The sequence below is a fragment of the Chenopodium album genome, chromosome 3 (genome assembly GCF_948465745.1).
Source record: "Chenopodium album chromosome 3, dcCheAlbu1.1, whole genome shotgun sequence".
Taxonomy (NCBI): domain Eukaryota; kingdom Viridiplantae; phylum Streptophyta; class Magnoliopsida; order Caryophyllales; family Amaranthaceae; genus Chenopodium; species Chenopodium album.
The window spans coordinates 53,708,979-53,725,975 of NC_137836.1; the positions used below are offsets into that span (position 1 = coordinate 53,708,979).

General features: G+C 34.6%; 1 protein-coding gene across 1 annotated transcript in view; it reads right to left on the minus strand.

Annotated features, from left to right (window-relative positions):
• Positions 1–10,570, minus strand: part of LOC145625122 (uncharacterized) — a 30,228-nt gene extending 19,658 nt beyond the window's left edge. The window contains exon 1 of the mRNA XM_081678202.1: positions 10,440–10,570. Coding sequence (XP_081534328.1) covers positions 10,440–10,570 — 131 coding nt within the window. The remainder of the gene's footprint in view (positions 1–10,439) is intronic.
• Positions 10,571–16,997: the final 6,427 nt, after the last annotated feature.

The window sequence follows — 16,997 nt, forward strand, 5'->3', positions numbered from 1 at the left end:
TGCTACATTGTGCAAAATTATCATAAATTAAGATTCTACAGTATCTAAGGTTCGCCTAGCCGCATGATACTATGTTCGCAAAAACAGAGTACGTAGTACTAAAACAGAGCACAAATTCAAATTGAGCATGACGGCATTTTTCAAGCAATCAAACAATTTCTTGCAACACTATAGTGATTATTGGGACAAATTGAACAAGAATTGCTAGCAAAAACATCAAGAACAAGTCACATTGTTCTTCACGACCTTAAGAGGTCCAACAACGGCAAATTGCTCATTTCTTCACCAAATTGAGTCAAACAAGTCTCAAATTGCTCCCAAGGCAATATACAAACATCATCAAGCAATTTCATGGCATAAAACTTGACAAACAAAGCAAATTGAGCATTATAAATTTCGAATTTTCATGAAATTCGTGAATAAACATGCCAAGAATTCATAAAAACTGATGTGAGTTTGAAGAAAGCTTACATAGATCAGGAAAATAGATGAAAAGAGCTTTGATTTGCAACAAATTTGAGCGAATTCGGTTGAGAAACGAGCAAGCAATGAGCAATTGAAGTTTCGGACTTCTGTCGAGCAGTTTCGCGACGAACAAAGCAGCGAAATGAAGAGGAAGGGGGTATTTAAGGAAATCCCCGTGCTGGCGCCAGGCCCTATGCATTGGCGTCACAAATTTGGCTTGGCGCCTGGCGCCAATATCAGCGCTTGGCGCTAATGCTAATAAGGTGGCGCTGATGGTTTTTCAGCGACGCCAAAGCATCCAGCCACCTGATGAGGTAGTGCTAGCCTTTTGCAACATATTTTTGGGTTCCTTGGTACGCCAGTTAGCCCCTCTAAGCAATTTGACATGATTTAGTAATCGTTTTGATTACATAAAGTGATCGACCTGATAAGAGATCGTCTCACTTAGCTTAAAGCGCTTAAGCATTGGCTCATTAGCAAAAAAAGTACCGACATATAGGTTCATTAGCAAAAAGGCACCGACATATAGGTTCAAAAGCTCAAAAAGGCACCGACATATAGGTTCAAGAGCAAAAGGGCACCGACGTACAGGTTCAAAGCAACGGAAGCGCCGACGTACAGGCATAGCGGAAGCAAAGTTCAGGCGAACTTTTAAAGATCGACAGGCGTGGATCTTCGGTATTTTCCTTTGGAAAATTATCGCATCAAATGGAGATGACTTCAAGAGAAGATATCTTTGACGGCATTCCCTAGTTTGCGGAGAGAAACAACTGAAGGTAATTTCAAGCGAATTTGTCTTCGATCATATTCCCTTAGGCATGGAAGATGGTCATAATGCGGAGAGGATTATTTCAAGAGAAATAATCTTCGATGGTATTCCCTAGGATGTGGAATATTATCAATGCGGATGGAGATTGTTTCAAGAGAAATAATCTTTGATGGTATTCCCATGGACGTGGAATATTATCAATGCGGAGGAGGATCGTTTCAGGCAAAGCAATCTTCTATTTGGAAGCAGTTATAGGCGTAGCGGTTTTCAAGAGGGATGGCATTCTCTAGCTTGCAGGAGGTCATCAAAACAATCGGTTACTTTCAGAGACGTGTGCTCGACGGTGCAAGATACGCGTTTCTTAACTCTTTTATCTGTTCAACTAATGCTAGTTTTGCAGGTATTGGCGTTGCAAGATTGATTTAGGATCACAGAACGTTCTGAATCATTCTCCGTCCCTATCGATACTTTGACTTTTGTTTTCGAAACTTGCGTTTCTCCAAACTCAGTCAAAGTGGGGGCTTCTGTAGACACCCATTTGTCTCTCCCCAAAACCAAACCCAGTGATGAGTACCTTTCACGTCGAATCATAATCGAATGAAACGAAAGTGTGGAAAGTCTAGTGTTGCGGATAGTTTTAATTTCTTTTCTCTTCTTTCTGTTTTTGAAAACTTATTTTAAGAAAACAGCCAATCCAGTTTAGATGGTCCATGATATGGGTCCAATGGTAGTGTAGTTTGATGGGGCTTGCAAAGACCTTTCCAACGATATATTATAAGCCCAATTCCGATGAATATTGAGGAAGTTATGGCCAATTTACTAAACTGGGCCCGGTTTGAGCTTTATGTACGGCCCAATGATCTTGAGGAGGGCCTAATATGATTTATCATTCCTAATGCAATTAGGAATGGTTTTAGTCTTCTAGATTCTTCTAGAAGGTTCTTTTCATTCCTAATTCAATTAGCATTGATAAATTGACTTTTGTTGACTTTTCAGAGTTTTAATCGAAATCAAATAGCATTTTCGAGGAAATTATATTATTTTATCCTCCAGTACGGTAAACTTATCGGATTTTCGAAAACGCGTTGGAATCAGGCTTGGCGCCTAACCCCAGGCCTTGGCGCCTGGCGCTAGCCATTGGCGCCTTGCGCTAGTGTTGGTACCTGGCGCCAGCTAGCCAGGGTTGGCGCCAGCTCTGTTTTCTGAGCGTCAGACTCTATTTTGTTTATTTTATCTTTTTGGCTGATTTTCTTTATAAATATCGTATTAAAAACTCCGTTTTGATGAACCGATCATCTACATTCATTCATTCACTTATTCTCTCTTATTATTCACCAATTCTCAAGTTCTACAATCAGTTTTAATTAGCATTCATTCAATTCTTTTCTTCAAGCTTTGTTTTCATACAAAATTCCGCATTCACAAGATCTAGATACGCCTAGCCATATTCGAAGTTGCCTTCGCCCTAGACGTGAAAGGTTTTAATTTCTGAGGGTTTGGTCCCAAATCTCTATTTCAATTATTTAATTTGATTGTTTGTTCGTTATTGTCCTTGAAGTTACTAACGTGTGTATTTTGTTATTAGAAAGAGGTACGAGGCATCAAAGTAAGTACTTTAATAATTTTTATTTATGTTATGATATAGAGTTCATGCTTAGATTGTTATTATGATTCCTAGTATCATGTCTAGGGTAATTCAAATATTAAATATGATTCCTGCGATGCTTCCTATGTTCTTCCTAATATTTATGATTGTTAGTATCATGTTAGGGCTAAAGATTTGATGTTTATTACTTAGTGACATGCTAGGATTTGTTATTAATCTTGTTAGTATCATGCCTAGGATCTTGCTATTATTATTATGCTTTAATGTTAACATGATTATGATTATAATTGTTATATTTTATTATTATTATTATTATTATTATTATTATTATTATTATTATTATTATTATGATGATGATTATTTTATTTATGATTATTATTATGACTATAATAATTTTATTATTATGATTATTATGTTGCTTGATTTATTATTTATTGCTTGATCACGCCTTTTATGCATGTTTAAAGGGAATTTGTACTTGTAATCACGCTTAATAAGATATTTAATAATCTTGTTAGGGTTAATATGATTATAATTTCAAGTGATCGCCAATAATAGATTTATTTGTGCATTTAAATTCAACCAACATAGATAAACAGGTTTAGGGTTAACCTATTGATTGCATGTTAGTCAGAAAGCGCACATGAATACGATCAGAATAAAGTAGAGGCCTATTATTAGGGCAGGTTCATTCTCTTTTAGGTTGGATTTGTACCTTCATCCCCGAACCCTTATTTGGTTCTAGACCTTATGGAGTTGACGATCTCTTGGATCGTTAAGGGGTGTAACCTTCACCCTGTGAACGGTTTACAAGTTCCTAAAAAACTTGTTGGCGACTCTTTTGCTCTATCTTCTTCCCTTTTGGACGCCACCATACTTTAGTGTATGATCACAGTGGGGTTCAAGCTAGTGGAATTTAAAGACTTGAAATTATTCCCTACAATAGCTAAGCAGCGATCTTCGACGATGTCCCAAGGTATAGAGGATATTATCTATAGCGGCGAGGTACTACCGTGGCGAGGCACTGCCACAACCCCTGAAGGTGGCGAGGCACAGTCACCTTCGACGATGTCCCAAGGTAAAGAGGAGATTTTTTATAGCGGCGAGGCATAGTCGTGGCGAGGTAATGCCACAACCCTAAAGATGGCTACAAGCAGTCACCTTTGACAATGTTCCCAAGGTACTGTGGATTATTGTCACAAGCATTTGAAGATGGTTACTAGCAACGGTCTTCGACGATGGCGTTCACGAGGCACAATGGAGGTCGTCACAGCAAAATACAGCAACAAAATCAGTTACTCTAGAGACGTGTGCTCAACAGTGTAAGATACGTGTTTCTTAACTCTTTTATTTGTTTAAATAACGCTAGTTTGCAGGTATCGGCGTTACAAGAATGATTTAGGGTCGCAGAACGCTTTAAATCATTCTCCGTCAATATTGCTACTTTGACTTTTGTTTTTGAAACTTGTGTTTCTCCAAACTTAGTCAAAGTGGGGGCTTGTGTAGACACCCAAATGTGTCTCCCCAAAACCAAACCCAGTGATAATACCTTTCACGTCACTTGATTATCGAACAAAGTGAAAGTGTGAAAAGTCTAGTGATGCGGTTATTTTTATTAAAATATCTCTCTTTCTGTTTTTGAAAATATTTCTTTTTATACTCTATTTATGAAAGGAAGCAGTCCAATTTAGTTTGGTCCATGATAAGGGTCCAATAGTGGTGTACTTGGATTGGGCTCGCAAAGAGCTTTCCAACGATATATTATAAACCCAATTCCGATGAATAATGAGGAAGTTATGGCCAAAATACTAAATTGGGCCCGAAATGAATTTGATAAATGTGGAATTTGCTGCTTAATCATATTAATAAGAGGATTTTGCCTACAAAGAGCGTCTTTTTTCTGACTTTGCGCAAGGCGACAACCAGGGGGCCTGGCGATGATACCTGGCGCTTGTGCCTGTCGCCTGACACGTGAAAGGTTGATAATTTCTGAGGGTTTGGTCCCAAATCCCTATTTCAATTATTTAATTTAATTGTTTGATTTATTATCTTCCTTGAAGTTACTAACGGGTGTATTTTGTTTTTAGAAAGCGATAAGAGGCATCCAAGTAAGTATTTGCTTTAATTATTATTATTTTGATAAAGAAATCATGCTTTGATTATTTTGATTCCTAGTATCATGTTAGGATGTCTTTATGATTCCTAGTATCATGTTTAGGGTAATAACTAAAATTTCTAATATCATGTATGTTTCTACGATGCTTCCTATTCTTTATTTCTATTATGTTAGTATCATGTTAAGGAAAAAGCTTTGATCTTTAATGTTTAGTGACATGCTAGGATTTGTTATTAATCTTGTTAGTATAATGCCTAGGATCTTGCTAATATTACTATGCTTTATTGAGATTATTATTATGATGATTGTTATTATTGTTGCTTGATTATTGTTATTTCTTGATCCCGCCTTTTATGCATGTTTAAAGGGAATTTGTATTTGTAATCACGTTTAATAAGATAATTAATAATCTTGTTTAGGCTAATACGATTATAATTCAAGTGATCGCTAATAATAGTTTTGTTTGTGCATTAATATTCAACTAACATAGATAAATAGGTTTACGGTTAACCTAATGATTGTATGTTAGTTAAAAAGTGCACATGAATATGAGAAGAATAAAGTAGAGGCCTATTATTAGGGCAAGTTCAATCTCTTTTAGGTTGGATTTGTACATTCATCCCCGAATATCCAGTCATGGTTCCAAGCCACTATGGAGTTAGCGATCTCATGGATCGTGAAGCTAGGGGTGTAACCTTCACCCTGTGAACGGTTTACAAGTTCCTAAAACTTGTTGGTGACTCTTTTGCTCTAGCTTCCTTCCCTTTGGACGCCACCATGCTTAAGTGTATAATGACATTGGGGCTCAAGTGTGGGATGCTTGAAACATTCCCTACAGTTTTTGGCGACTCCGCTGGGGAGGATTTCTATTTTAATTCCTGAACTTTATTTTGGCAATAATTTAGAATGAGTGGATGAGACTCGAAAAGTTCTAAGTATTCATGTATGTAATTTTGATTAACATTATTGGCATAATCATAAAAAAGGTCCACATTAGAAAGAACATCTGTAATGCGTCAAAAACATAGGATTTTTACACGTAGGAAATTAGGGAAATATCTTTCACAACTAGAATCGAAATAACGCTGCAAAAAACTGGAAAATTCAATAACAAAAGGCTGCTGAGGCATGTAGGAACTAGCGTTGAGAAAATAGTGCCATTGCCAATGCGATGGCTCTGTCACCAGGTGAAAGAGTCATAGTCTAGCAACAGGCACTGCAGTCTCGCGCCGAGTTCTTCCAATACCAAGCCAGAAATCTACCTTCTTGTTTCAACTAGTTTTCTAGTACTGTTTGCTCGGTTTTACTTCCTGATTGAGTTTTTCCCTTTTTTGTAAAACCCATATGTGTTCTACATATGGCCATAACTGTTAGTTGAAATGAACACTACAAGAGGGGGGGTGAATTGTAGGTGAATTTTTAGTGACTACTTTTGCAAATTATAAAAAAGAATATAAAAGGAACTTTGCAATGCACACAGGATTTTACGAGGAAACCTTTCAGGGCCCAACTGGAAGTAAAACCTCGACCCTTCTAAGGGATTTCCAGACAAAAACCAATCCACTATTGTAGGCGTCGCTAGAAGTGCGCCTACGTTAAGCATGTGTGAATATGCTTGGCACTCATAGGAAGTGGGAATTGACATAATACGATTAGGGACAAGGAAAGTAGGGAGCCGCCAACAAGTTTTTAAGGAACTTGTAAACCGTTCACGGATCATAAAAGGCAACCACGATAAAGGGACAACGAAGGAAACAACGATTGACCCGTGAAGATTACACCCCATTCATAATCCATGAGATTACTAACTCCATATGGTTCGGAACCACGAAAGGAGGATCGAGGATGATGGTAAAAAGTGAGTCATGGAGTCACATTCGCTCGTATTGGCCTCTACTCGATTCTTATAGTGAAAAATGATTCCTATGATCTCAAAGGCATACAAACAAAGATTCAATTTGCTCCAAACTATCATTAAGCTAAATTGGTTTAATATTAATGCAACACATAATTCTAAAATATTGTGATCACTTGAATTAACAACAAGATTAAAAAGGAACCTAAACCGGTTGTCCAAATTATCTTATTAGGCGTGATTTCCAATTACATATTCCCTTTAAACATGCAATATAGTGATCAATAAATAATAATACAATAAACATTAATATTGGAAGCAATTCAACAATAATAGCGTTAGTCAAATAAAATAATAATAATAACATAATCATGATAATAACAATATAAAAATAAAATAAGAGAAATTAAATTAATTAATTACTCACATTCTTCACGTTCCTTTAAATTGCTACATCATGAATAAACTGTTAGTAACTTCAATAAAAAAATAGAAAGCAAATGAAAATTAAATTAAAAAAATATAGATTTGATTTGGTCCAAACCCTCAGTTAATTCTACCTATCACGCCTTGGTTAAAGTATAGAACTTTAGGTATTGTATGGACTCCCTGGAGTGCTTAAAGGAAGAAATAGTGTAATTAGGAATATAGGTTTAAGGCTTAGAATATAGGAGAGAGAATAGAATAATTTTTGGTGTAAAAGAGAGGAAGAGAATGATTTGATCATGAATCTTGTTGATCATTAAAAAAGGGGTGATATGACCTCTATTTATAGAGAAAAAAGAAGGTCGAAGAATCAAGAAAAGATAAGAATTCGAATCGGATAAAACTCTTGCGATAGACAGTAGTTTTTACGGTTTTTGTTTTTATCATATCTTTTGATCTAAATATCGGAATAAGATAAATAAGATAGCGTTAGAAAGCACTAGAAGTATACTTTCTAACCCAATTAGAATCAGATTAAAATATTATGTATAAGTAAAGATATGGCCGAAATAGTGGGACGGTGTCAGTTTTGGATAGAGTTTGACATTTTATTCATATCTTTTCCGTTATAGCTCGAAATTGACAATATAATATATCATTGGAAAGATAATTTCAAGGGCTATCCAACCATATAAAATTGGAATAAAAACTATGATTCACGAAAATAATATCTGTCTATCTTTGAACGTCTTTCAATTCGGATATAAATTAAATAGGAATTTAAAAACGAAAAGTTTTATTCAATTTCAAACTCTTTAATCTTATCTTTTCAAAAAGGATAATTAAGATATTTTAGAAAATTATAGAATCTTATAATTAATCCTAATTGGTTTAGGAATGGGATTAAATAATTTGGACCCTCCACATGATCATTGGGTCGTAGGCAAGGTGGGTTTAGGTTCGGTTTGGGCTCAGTTTAATATTTTGGCCATAACTTATTCGTTATAACTCGGATTTGGGCTTATAATATATCGTTGGAAAACTCTTTTAAAGCTCCATCCAACTATTTAATCATTGGACCCAGATTATGGACCAAAATAAACTGGATTAAACGTTTTTATAGAAAGGACACGAAATGAATGATTTTAAAGGACACGAAATGAATTATTTTGGGTTTAAAGGAACGAAAAGAGGAAAATAAGTTATATTTTGGGGAAATGGGCTAGGAATTGGGTTGGTTTATGAAATAAAAATATGGATTTGAATATGGATTTAAGCACTCCAAAGATTAAATACTAAACCCGACCAATAATGGCGGTGAAAGGTTGTTCATCATCGAGTTTGGTTTTGGGGAGACATTTTTAGGTGTCTACAACTATAATATGGCAAACACCAAGTTACAAACCTATTATAAGACAGACCTTTACTCACAAGTTCCAATTAGAACTTGCTACACAGTTGGACTCTATCCTACCCAATTCAAGTCCTCAACTTGAATTCTCTCGTACTCTCACAGTACAATCACAGCCTTTGAACTCAAAGCTGTCTCACCTGTATGCAATATAAATTTCATACACTCACACCCAATAACCCAACCAATTACAGAAAATATAACACCTATAATATGTTAGGCAAGCAATGCACAAAATCCAAAACTGATATGACAAGATTAAAGCTTGGCAAACTTACACAATTTAAGCTCAGAGATTTCTTCACACAAAACTTACAAAAACTTATGAAGATGTGATATCTACTATTTATACAAGATTAACTTGAATAGATAGTAGGGTTTTTCAAAAGATAAATAAGTTAATTTAACTAAATCACAAAATATAGTTTTAAGTAAATCTTTTAGAAGAAAATCTTTTTCGGAAAACAAGATAAAGTAAGTTATAGGAAAAAGAATAATATCTTTTGTTAAAACCGATTTTAAGAAACAAAACAATTTGAAAATCTTTTCTTAAAGTCTATCTTTTATCTTTTTCCGTTTTAATTAAATTTTCCAATTATCTTATCAAGATTCTAATACGTTTCGTGCATATCTACTTAACATATTTAACAATAAATCTAGAAGATAAAATCTTAACTAAATTAATATTGTTGTGCCGCGTTTCTGTAATCCTGAATTACTTGGGCTTCACGCCGACCAGTCCAGTCTTCAATTGGAACTTTGCAAACTATCCAGAACTTACTATCTTCAGCTTGCATCTTCCAAGTTCCTGTTAAGAAACATTCCTTTTAAGGAACTTAGTTCTTGTTTGAGAACTCTTCTTCTATATTGTTTGACTTTTCTTCAAAGGTCTCTTCATGTCTTCATAGTCTAAGTTACTTTTCCACCTCCAAGGTTAACTTCACCTGTACTATACAAACACTTATAAACCTTTAGTAGTTGAGTTTGCTTTAGTTTAAGTTCATCATAATCAAAACCTTTAAGCTTCAACAATTTCCCCCTTTTTGATAATGACAAACTTAAGAGAACTCTTTTGAAAAGCTAAAACAAATATAAGGGCATATTTTTGGATTTTTATTTATTGACAAAAAGTAAACACGCAACTTAAATTAAACACACAAACAATGAGACAAAAATAAACAGAAACAAGAAACTAAACAAAACTAAGAAACTGGCATCTTTATCAGAAGAAAATTCTGATACTTTCTAAATTGGAACCCAGAACAACTTCAGCCTTCGAGTTTGCCTTTTCTTTTCCCCCTTTTGGCATCATCAAAAAGTCTTGATCTTTCAAGTTATTAAGCATCTAGCCACAGCCCCACAAGAAATTCATCGAGTGTGGGAAACTGAAGGCAGCGCTGCTAACTTCCTTTAAGTAAGTTCCACTTGCCTGTATAAGTTTTCATAACATACAAAGACACACATATATAGGCAAAGTTCCATATATTCATTTAAAAACCAAAAGAGTAATATCCTGCTAGTTAAAAATATTATAAACCAAAATATTGTTAAAAAACATTAAAAGCTTAAACTGAAAATGTTCATAACTGCAAAGTGATAAAGGGGGCTAGGCTAATAAAAAGGGCTGGTAAAATAGGGTTGCTGAATCAACTCTTGAGGAACTCCAGAATCTGTTTGTTGTCTTCTTTCTGTTGAGCAGCAAAAGTGTCTAGTCTTTCCTCAAGACTTTAGATCTGCTGCTGAAACTCCAGCTTTTGGTCCTTCAGGAGTTTGTCTTGCCTCTACACAGACTTCTCTAACTTCTGAATCTTTATAGCAGATTCCTTTAACTCCTTTTCAGCTAACACCAATCTCACAGTGAGCTTTGCAACTTGCCCATCCAGTTCCCTTTCATCAGTATCCAACACTAGTGGTTTCTCCATGCTGGTTTGAGGGACAAAGCTTGTTGATAGCCTCCTACTCTTTGTCACAGGCTGCTCAGCCTCTTCCTTTTCTTTTCTTTTTCCTGTTCCTTTTTCTTTCTTTTCCTCTCCCTTCTCTAATTTCTGAATCTTCCCATTCACCACCTCCAAACTAAGGTCCTGCAGAGTTTCTTCATTTATCACATTCTCTGGTTTCTTGTAATACCCTAAATTTTTCTATTTTAGGTTTTTCTATTTTAAGTTTCGGGACGAAACTTGTTTTAAGGAGGGTAGATTGTAATACCCTAAAATTTTTTATTTTAAGTTTTGGGGACGAAACTTGTTTTAAAGAGGGTAGATTGTAATACCCGAATATTTTATGATTTTATATAATATATTTTATAAAAATATAGTTTATTTTTATTTATTATATAACTTTTATATACTCATATTTTTATTTAGAGTTCGTAAAGTTTTAAAACCCTATCTTGTTTAAATAGCATTGTACAATTCAAAATGTATATAAACTATTTTAAACCCTATTAATATTCTTTAATTCTCAAAAGATATTTTATTAAAGAAAAAAAAAGAGTTTGACGTACGTAGCCCTTTTGTGCGTGAACTCCATCATCCAACCCCAAACTTGATTCTTTATGAAACTTTATCTTTCACAACTCCATTGGATTTGTATAGTCAAAGCTCGCAGATCGCAGCGACGCTCCATATACCTTGCCTTGAATATTGTGGTTTGGTTGTAACTTGTTGAAAGGTAATCACACAAAACTTTGGAGATGTGTGTATTATATTTTGTATTATTATGTGTGATATGATGATTTATTATTTGTACTCTTTATATATATGATTAATTAGTATGATATTGTATGATTTGATTTGAATATCGTATTTATTTTTTGTTATATAACTGACTGTGCAATTATTTCTAGGGTTTTTAATGTAGTTGTTATAAGGAGTATTGTTTTATCAAGGTTTTAGGTTTTAGGGTTGTTAATGACAATAGTTATATTCAGTCCTTAAATGTGTCTAAGCACATAGTCCCATGGTCTCACACAAGAGTCAAAGCATGTCACTTACACTCACTAGTCTTAGCACACACTTTGTGTATATGTCACTATGACCATGTCTTAGGTTCATGCGTGAGTCGTCCTTTCCGTCATTTGAGTTGAAGTCCACTTTATTCCTAAATTCTTCCACATCTCTCCATCTACATCGTCTTTCCACTCTCCATGCTTTCTCTATACATATCAATCCCCTCATTATTCCATGATCTTTCTCCATCTATGCATGTTGAATCAAGTTTAAGTCAAATAATTAATAATAAACATCCATGACTTCCCTTTCCGCAGCACTTAATCGAGGAGAGAAGAGTGTTTAACTAAGACAACACTTTTGGTTAAATTATCACTCTTTGATAGAAGAAAGGGTCGTAATAATGGCTAGTGAAGAAGAAGTTTTCTTAAGTAATATTGGGGAAAATTCGTCAAGTCTGGGAGAGGACGTACATGAACTACGAAATACTATTGTCATGCTTATGGGTGCAATAGAAGGACTAGCAAATCGGATAATGGTTATCGAACAAGGTTCTCATTGTCAAGACCAAAAGGACAAAAAAGAGGATCACTATTTTTCCTCTTCCTCCCGTCAAGGATTTAATGAAAAACTCAATGCTCCGAAGCCGCGGGAAAAACGGACCATTGATGAATATCCAAGTCCAAGGTCTCATTCACCCTATTGGTCCAATTCCAAATCCAGTACCTGAGAGAAGATCTTCCAATTGGGACCCAAAATCCTATTGCCAATATCATAGAGGCCATGGTCACACCACTGAAGAATGTTTCGCCCTCAAAGATCGCGTTCAAGACCTCATTGGTTCAAATCTCCTTCATGTTCCTCCGAGCAACAAGAAGGCCAAGATTAGTAGCAATAACATCAGTGGCTTGAAAGGAAAGAGGAATGACCACCCTTCTTCTTCTAAAATCACCTATTTTAGTAACAATGTTGGTGCCTTCGACCTTAATGAAGTCTTAGGCATGGATAATCAAGGACCTAGAAAGCAACTAAAAAAGGAATTCACTCCTATTGGGATTAGCTATGATACTGCTTTCGATCGACTCCATGCCAAGGGACTCATTACTTCCATTGTACCTATTCAAGACCCCCCACCTGAGAAGAGGTTGCCTAGTTAGGATCCAAATGTACACTACAAGTACCATCAAGGTAGGGGTCATACAACTGAGAGCTGTTGGAAGCTAAAAGAGGTCATCCAATATTCAATTGATAATAACAAGCTTCCCATACCTCTAAATGGCAAGAAGACTAGGTGATGATGATAAAACAAAAGACACGAGGTGAGCTTCAACGACAAGATTTCGTGACCTATTATTCTATTTTCTTTTATTTTTCCTTTCCCCAATAAGTCTAGCATAGGCACTTTTTATTTTATTTAGATTTTATTTTGTAGGATTTTTCCTTTTTCCTTTTAATAAAATAAGCATTTCTTTTTCTCGCATATGATCATTGCATTGCATAAAAAAAAAATGCCAAACTAAGCACGAGGTATACTAATGATTTAAGGCACCCCTTGTAGCTATATCATATCACTTTAATCCTTCAAATATATTGTAGGGAATATTTCAAGCATCCCACACTTGAGCCCCACTGTGATCATACACTTAAGCATGGTGGCGTCTAAAGGGAAGGAAGCTAGAGTAAAAGAGTCGCTAACAAGTTTTAGGAACTTGTAAACCGTTCATAGGGTGAAGGTTACACCCGTTAACGATCCATGAGATCGTTAACTCCAATAGGTCTGGAACCATGACTGGATATTCGAGGATGAAGGTACAAATCCAACCTAAAAGAGATTGAATCTGCCCTAAAAATAGGCCTCTACTTTATTCTTCTTGTATTCATGTGCGCTTTCTAACTAACATACAATCAATAGGTTAACCCTAGCTAAACCTGTTTATCTATGTTGGTTGAATATTAATGCACAAACAAGACTATTATTGGCGATCACTTGAATTAAAATCATATTAGCCTAAACAAGATTATTAATTATCTTATTAAGAGTGATTAAAAGTACAAATTCCCTTTAACACATGCATAAAAGGCGTGATCAATCAATTACAATAATTTAATATCAAGAAACATAATAAATCATCATAATAATAATCAATATGAATAAAGCATATAAATAATAGTAAGATCCTAGGCATGATACAAACAAGATTAATAACAAATGCTAGTATGTCACTAAACATTAAAGATTAAAGCTTTAAACCTAACATGATACTAACATAATATTAGGAAAGAAATAGGAAGCATCATAATAATATATGATATTAAAAATTTTATTTATTACCCTAAACATAATATTAGGAATCATAAAGACATCCTAACATGATACTAGGAATCAAAATAATCAAAGCATGATTTCTATATTAAAATAATAATTAAATTACTTACTTGGATGCCTCGTATGTCTTTCTAATAACAAAATACACGCGTTAGTAACTTCAAGGAAAATTTTAAATTAAACAATTTAATCTAATCAAAGAATTGAAATAAAGTTTGGGACCAAACCCTCGAAAATATTCAACCTTTCATGTCTAGGGCGAAGGCAACTTCGAACTTAGCTAGGTGTGTCTAGAACTAATGTATAAGTAATTTTGAGAGAGGGAAGGTTTAGAAAAATATTAAAGAGAGAGAAAGCTTCTAGCTTTTAGAGAGAGAGAATAGAGAGAGATGATGGTTGTAAATGATTAAAAATGGGAAGATACAACCCCTATTTATAGAAAATAGTCCGGGATCAAATCAAGTCATATTTGGAATAAAATACCTCTTGTTGCCAACGACAGGAGTTAGCTCCAGACGACAGGACACCGCCAGGCAATAGATATAAGCGCCAAGCGACAGGCCTGTCGTTTGGCACTAGGACAGTTTTTTGCGGATTTTGTTTTTATAATATCTTTTGATCCAAAAGTCCAAATAACTCATATAATATGTCGTTGGAAATCTCTTAAAGTCTCCTTTTCAACCCAATTATATTCAGATTAAAATATTTTGTAAATAAAAAGATATGGCTGAAATAGTGGAAGGGTCTCAGTTTTGGATAGAGTTTCGTATTCCTTTCATATCTTTTTCATTATAGCTCGGAATTAATATTATAATTTATCATTGGAATGATAATTTCAAGATCTATCAATCCATATAAGATTTGGATAAAAATTATGAGGCACGAAAATAATATCTGACTGTCTTTGAACATCTTTAAATTCGAATAGAATTAGGATTTTTAAAAAAAGGGAAAGTTTTATTCAATTTCAAATTCTACAATCTTATCTTTTCAAAAAGGATAATTGTAGACACCCATTTGTGTCTCCCCAAAACCAAACCCGGTGATGAGTACCTTTCACGTCGAATCATAATCGAATGAAACGAAGTGTGGAAAGGTCTAGTGTAGCGGAAAGTTTTATTTCTTTTCTTTTCTCCCTGTTTTGGAAAACTTTATTTTAAGAAAACAGCCAATCCAGTTTGGTTGTTCCATGATATGGGTCCAATAGTTGTGTAGTTGGATGGGGCTTGCAAATACCTTTCCAACGATAAATTATAAGCCCAATTCCGATGAATATTGAGGAAGTTATGGCCAATTTACTAAACTGAGCCCGGTTTGAGCTTTATGTACGGCCCAATGATCTAGGGGAGGGCCTAATATGATTTATCATTCCTAATGCAATTAGGAATGGTTTTAGTCTTCTAGAATCTTCTAGAAGGTTCTTTTCATTCCTAATTCAATTAGCATTGATAAGTTGACTTTGTTGACTTTTCAGAGTTTTAATCAAGATCAAATAGCATTTTCGAAGGAATTATATTATTTTATCTTCCAGTACGGGAAATTTATCAGATTTTCGAAAACGCGTTGAAATCCAGTTTGGCGTCCAACCCCAGGCCTTGGCGCCTGGAACCAGGCTTGGCGCCAGGCGCTAGCCACCGGTGCCTGGCGCCAGCTAGCCAGGGTTGGCGCCAATCCTGTTTTGCGATCGTCAGACTCTGTTTTGTTAAATTATCTTTTTTTGGCTGATTTTCTCTATAAATATCGTATCAAAAACTCCGTTTTTATTCACCAATTCTCATGAATTCTCTTCATTCGCAAGCTTTCATTCATCTACAATCATTCATCATCTCTCGTTCATCAATTCTCAACAAACATTAGTTCTTTAGCATTCTTTAAAACATTCATCTTTCTTTCTTACTTTGTTTTCATACAAAATTCCGCATTCACAAGATCTAGAAACACCTAGCCATATTCGAAGCTTCCTTCGCCCTAGACGTGAAAGGTTTAATTTCTGAGGGTTTGGTCCCAAATCTCTCTTTCAATTATTTAATTTAATTGTTTTGATTATTATTTTCCTTGAAGTTACTAACGTGTGTATTTTGTTATTAGAAAGAGGTACGAGGCATCAAAGTAAGTACTTTATTGATTTATTGATATTATGATGTAGATATCATGTTTACATTGTTATTATGATATTCCTAGTATCATGTCTAGGGTATTTTTAATATTGAATATGATTGTTATGATGCCTTTTATTCTCTTCCTAATATTTATGATTGTTAGTATCATGTTAGGGTTAAAGACTTGATTTTTATTGCTTAGTGACATGCTAGGGTTTGTTATTAATCTTGTTAGTATCATGCCTAGGATCTTGCTATTTTTATTATGCTTTAATATTAACATGAACATGATTATGATTATGATTGTTATAATTTATGATGATTGCGAATATTATTGTTATTATTATTTTGATGATATTATTTTTATTCATGATGTTGATTATTTTTTTATGTTGCTTGATTATATTATTTATTGCTTGATCACCTTTGATGTATGCTTAAATGGAATTTGGTACTTGTAATCACGCTTAATAAGATAATTAATAATCTTGTTTAGGGTTAATTGTGATTATAATTCAAGTGATCGCCAATAATAGATTTATTTGTGCATTAATATTCAACCAACATAGATTAAACAGGTTTAGGGTTAATTCTATTGATTGCATGTTAGTCAGAAAGCGCACATGAATACGAGCAGAATAAAGTAGAGGCCTATTATTAGGGCAGGTTCAATCTCTTTTAGGTTGGATTTGTACCATCATCCCCGAACCCTTATTTGGTTCATGACCTTATGGAGTTGACGATCTCTTGGATCGTTAAGGGGTGTAACCTTCACCTCGTGAACGGTTTACAAGTTCCTTAAAAACTTGTTGGCGACTCTTTTGCTCTATCTTCTTCCCTTTTGGACGCCACCGTACTTTAGTGTATGATCACAGTGGGGTTCAAGCTAGTGGGATTTAAAGGCTTGAAATTATTCCCTACAATAATTAATATCTTTTAGAAACTCATAGAAATTTCTAATTAATCCTAATTAGTT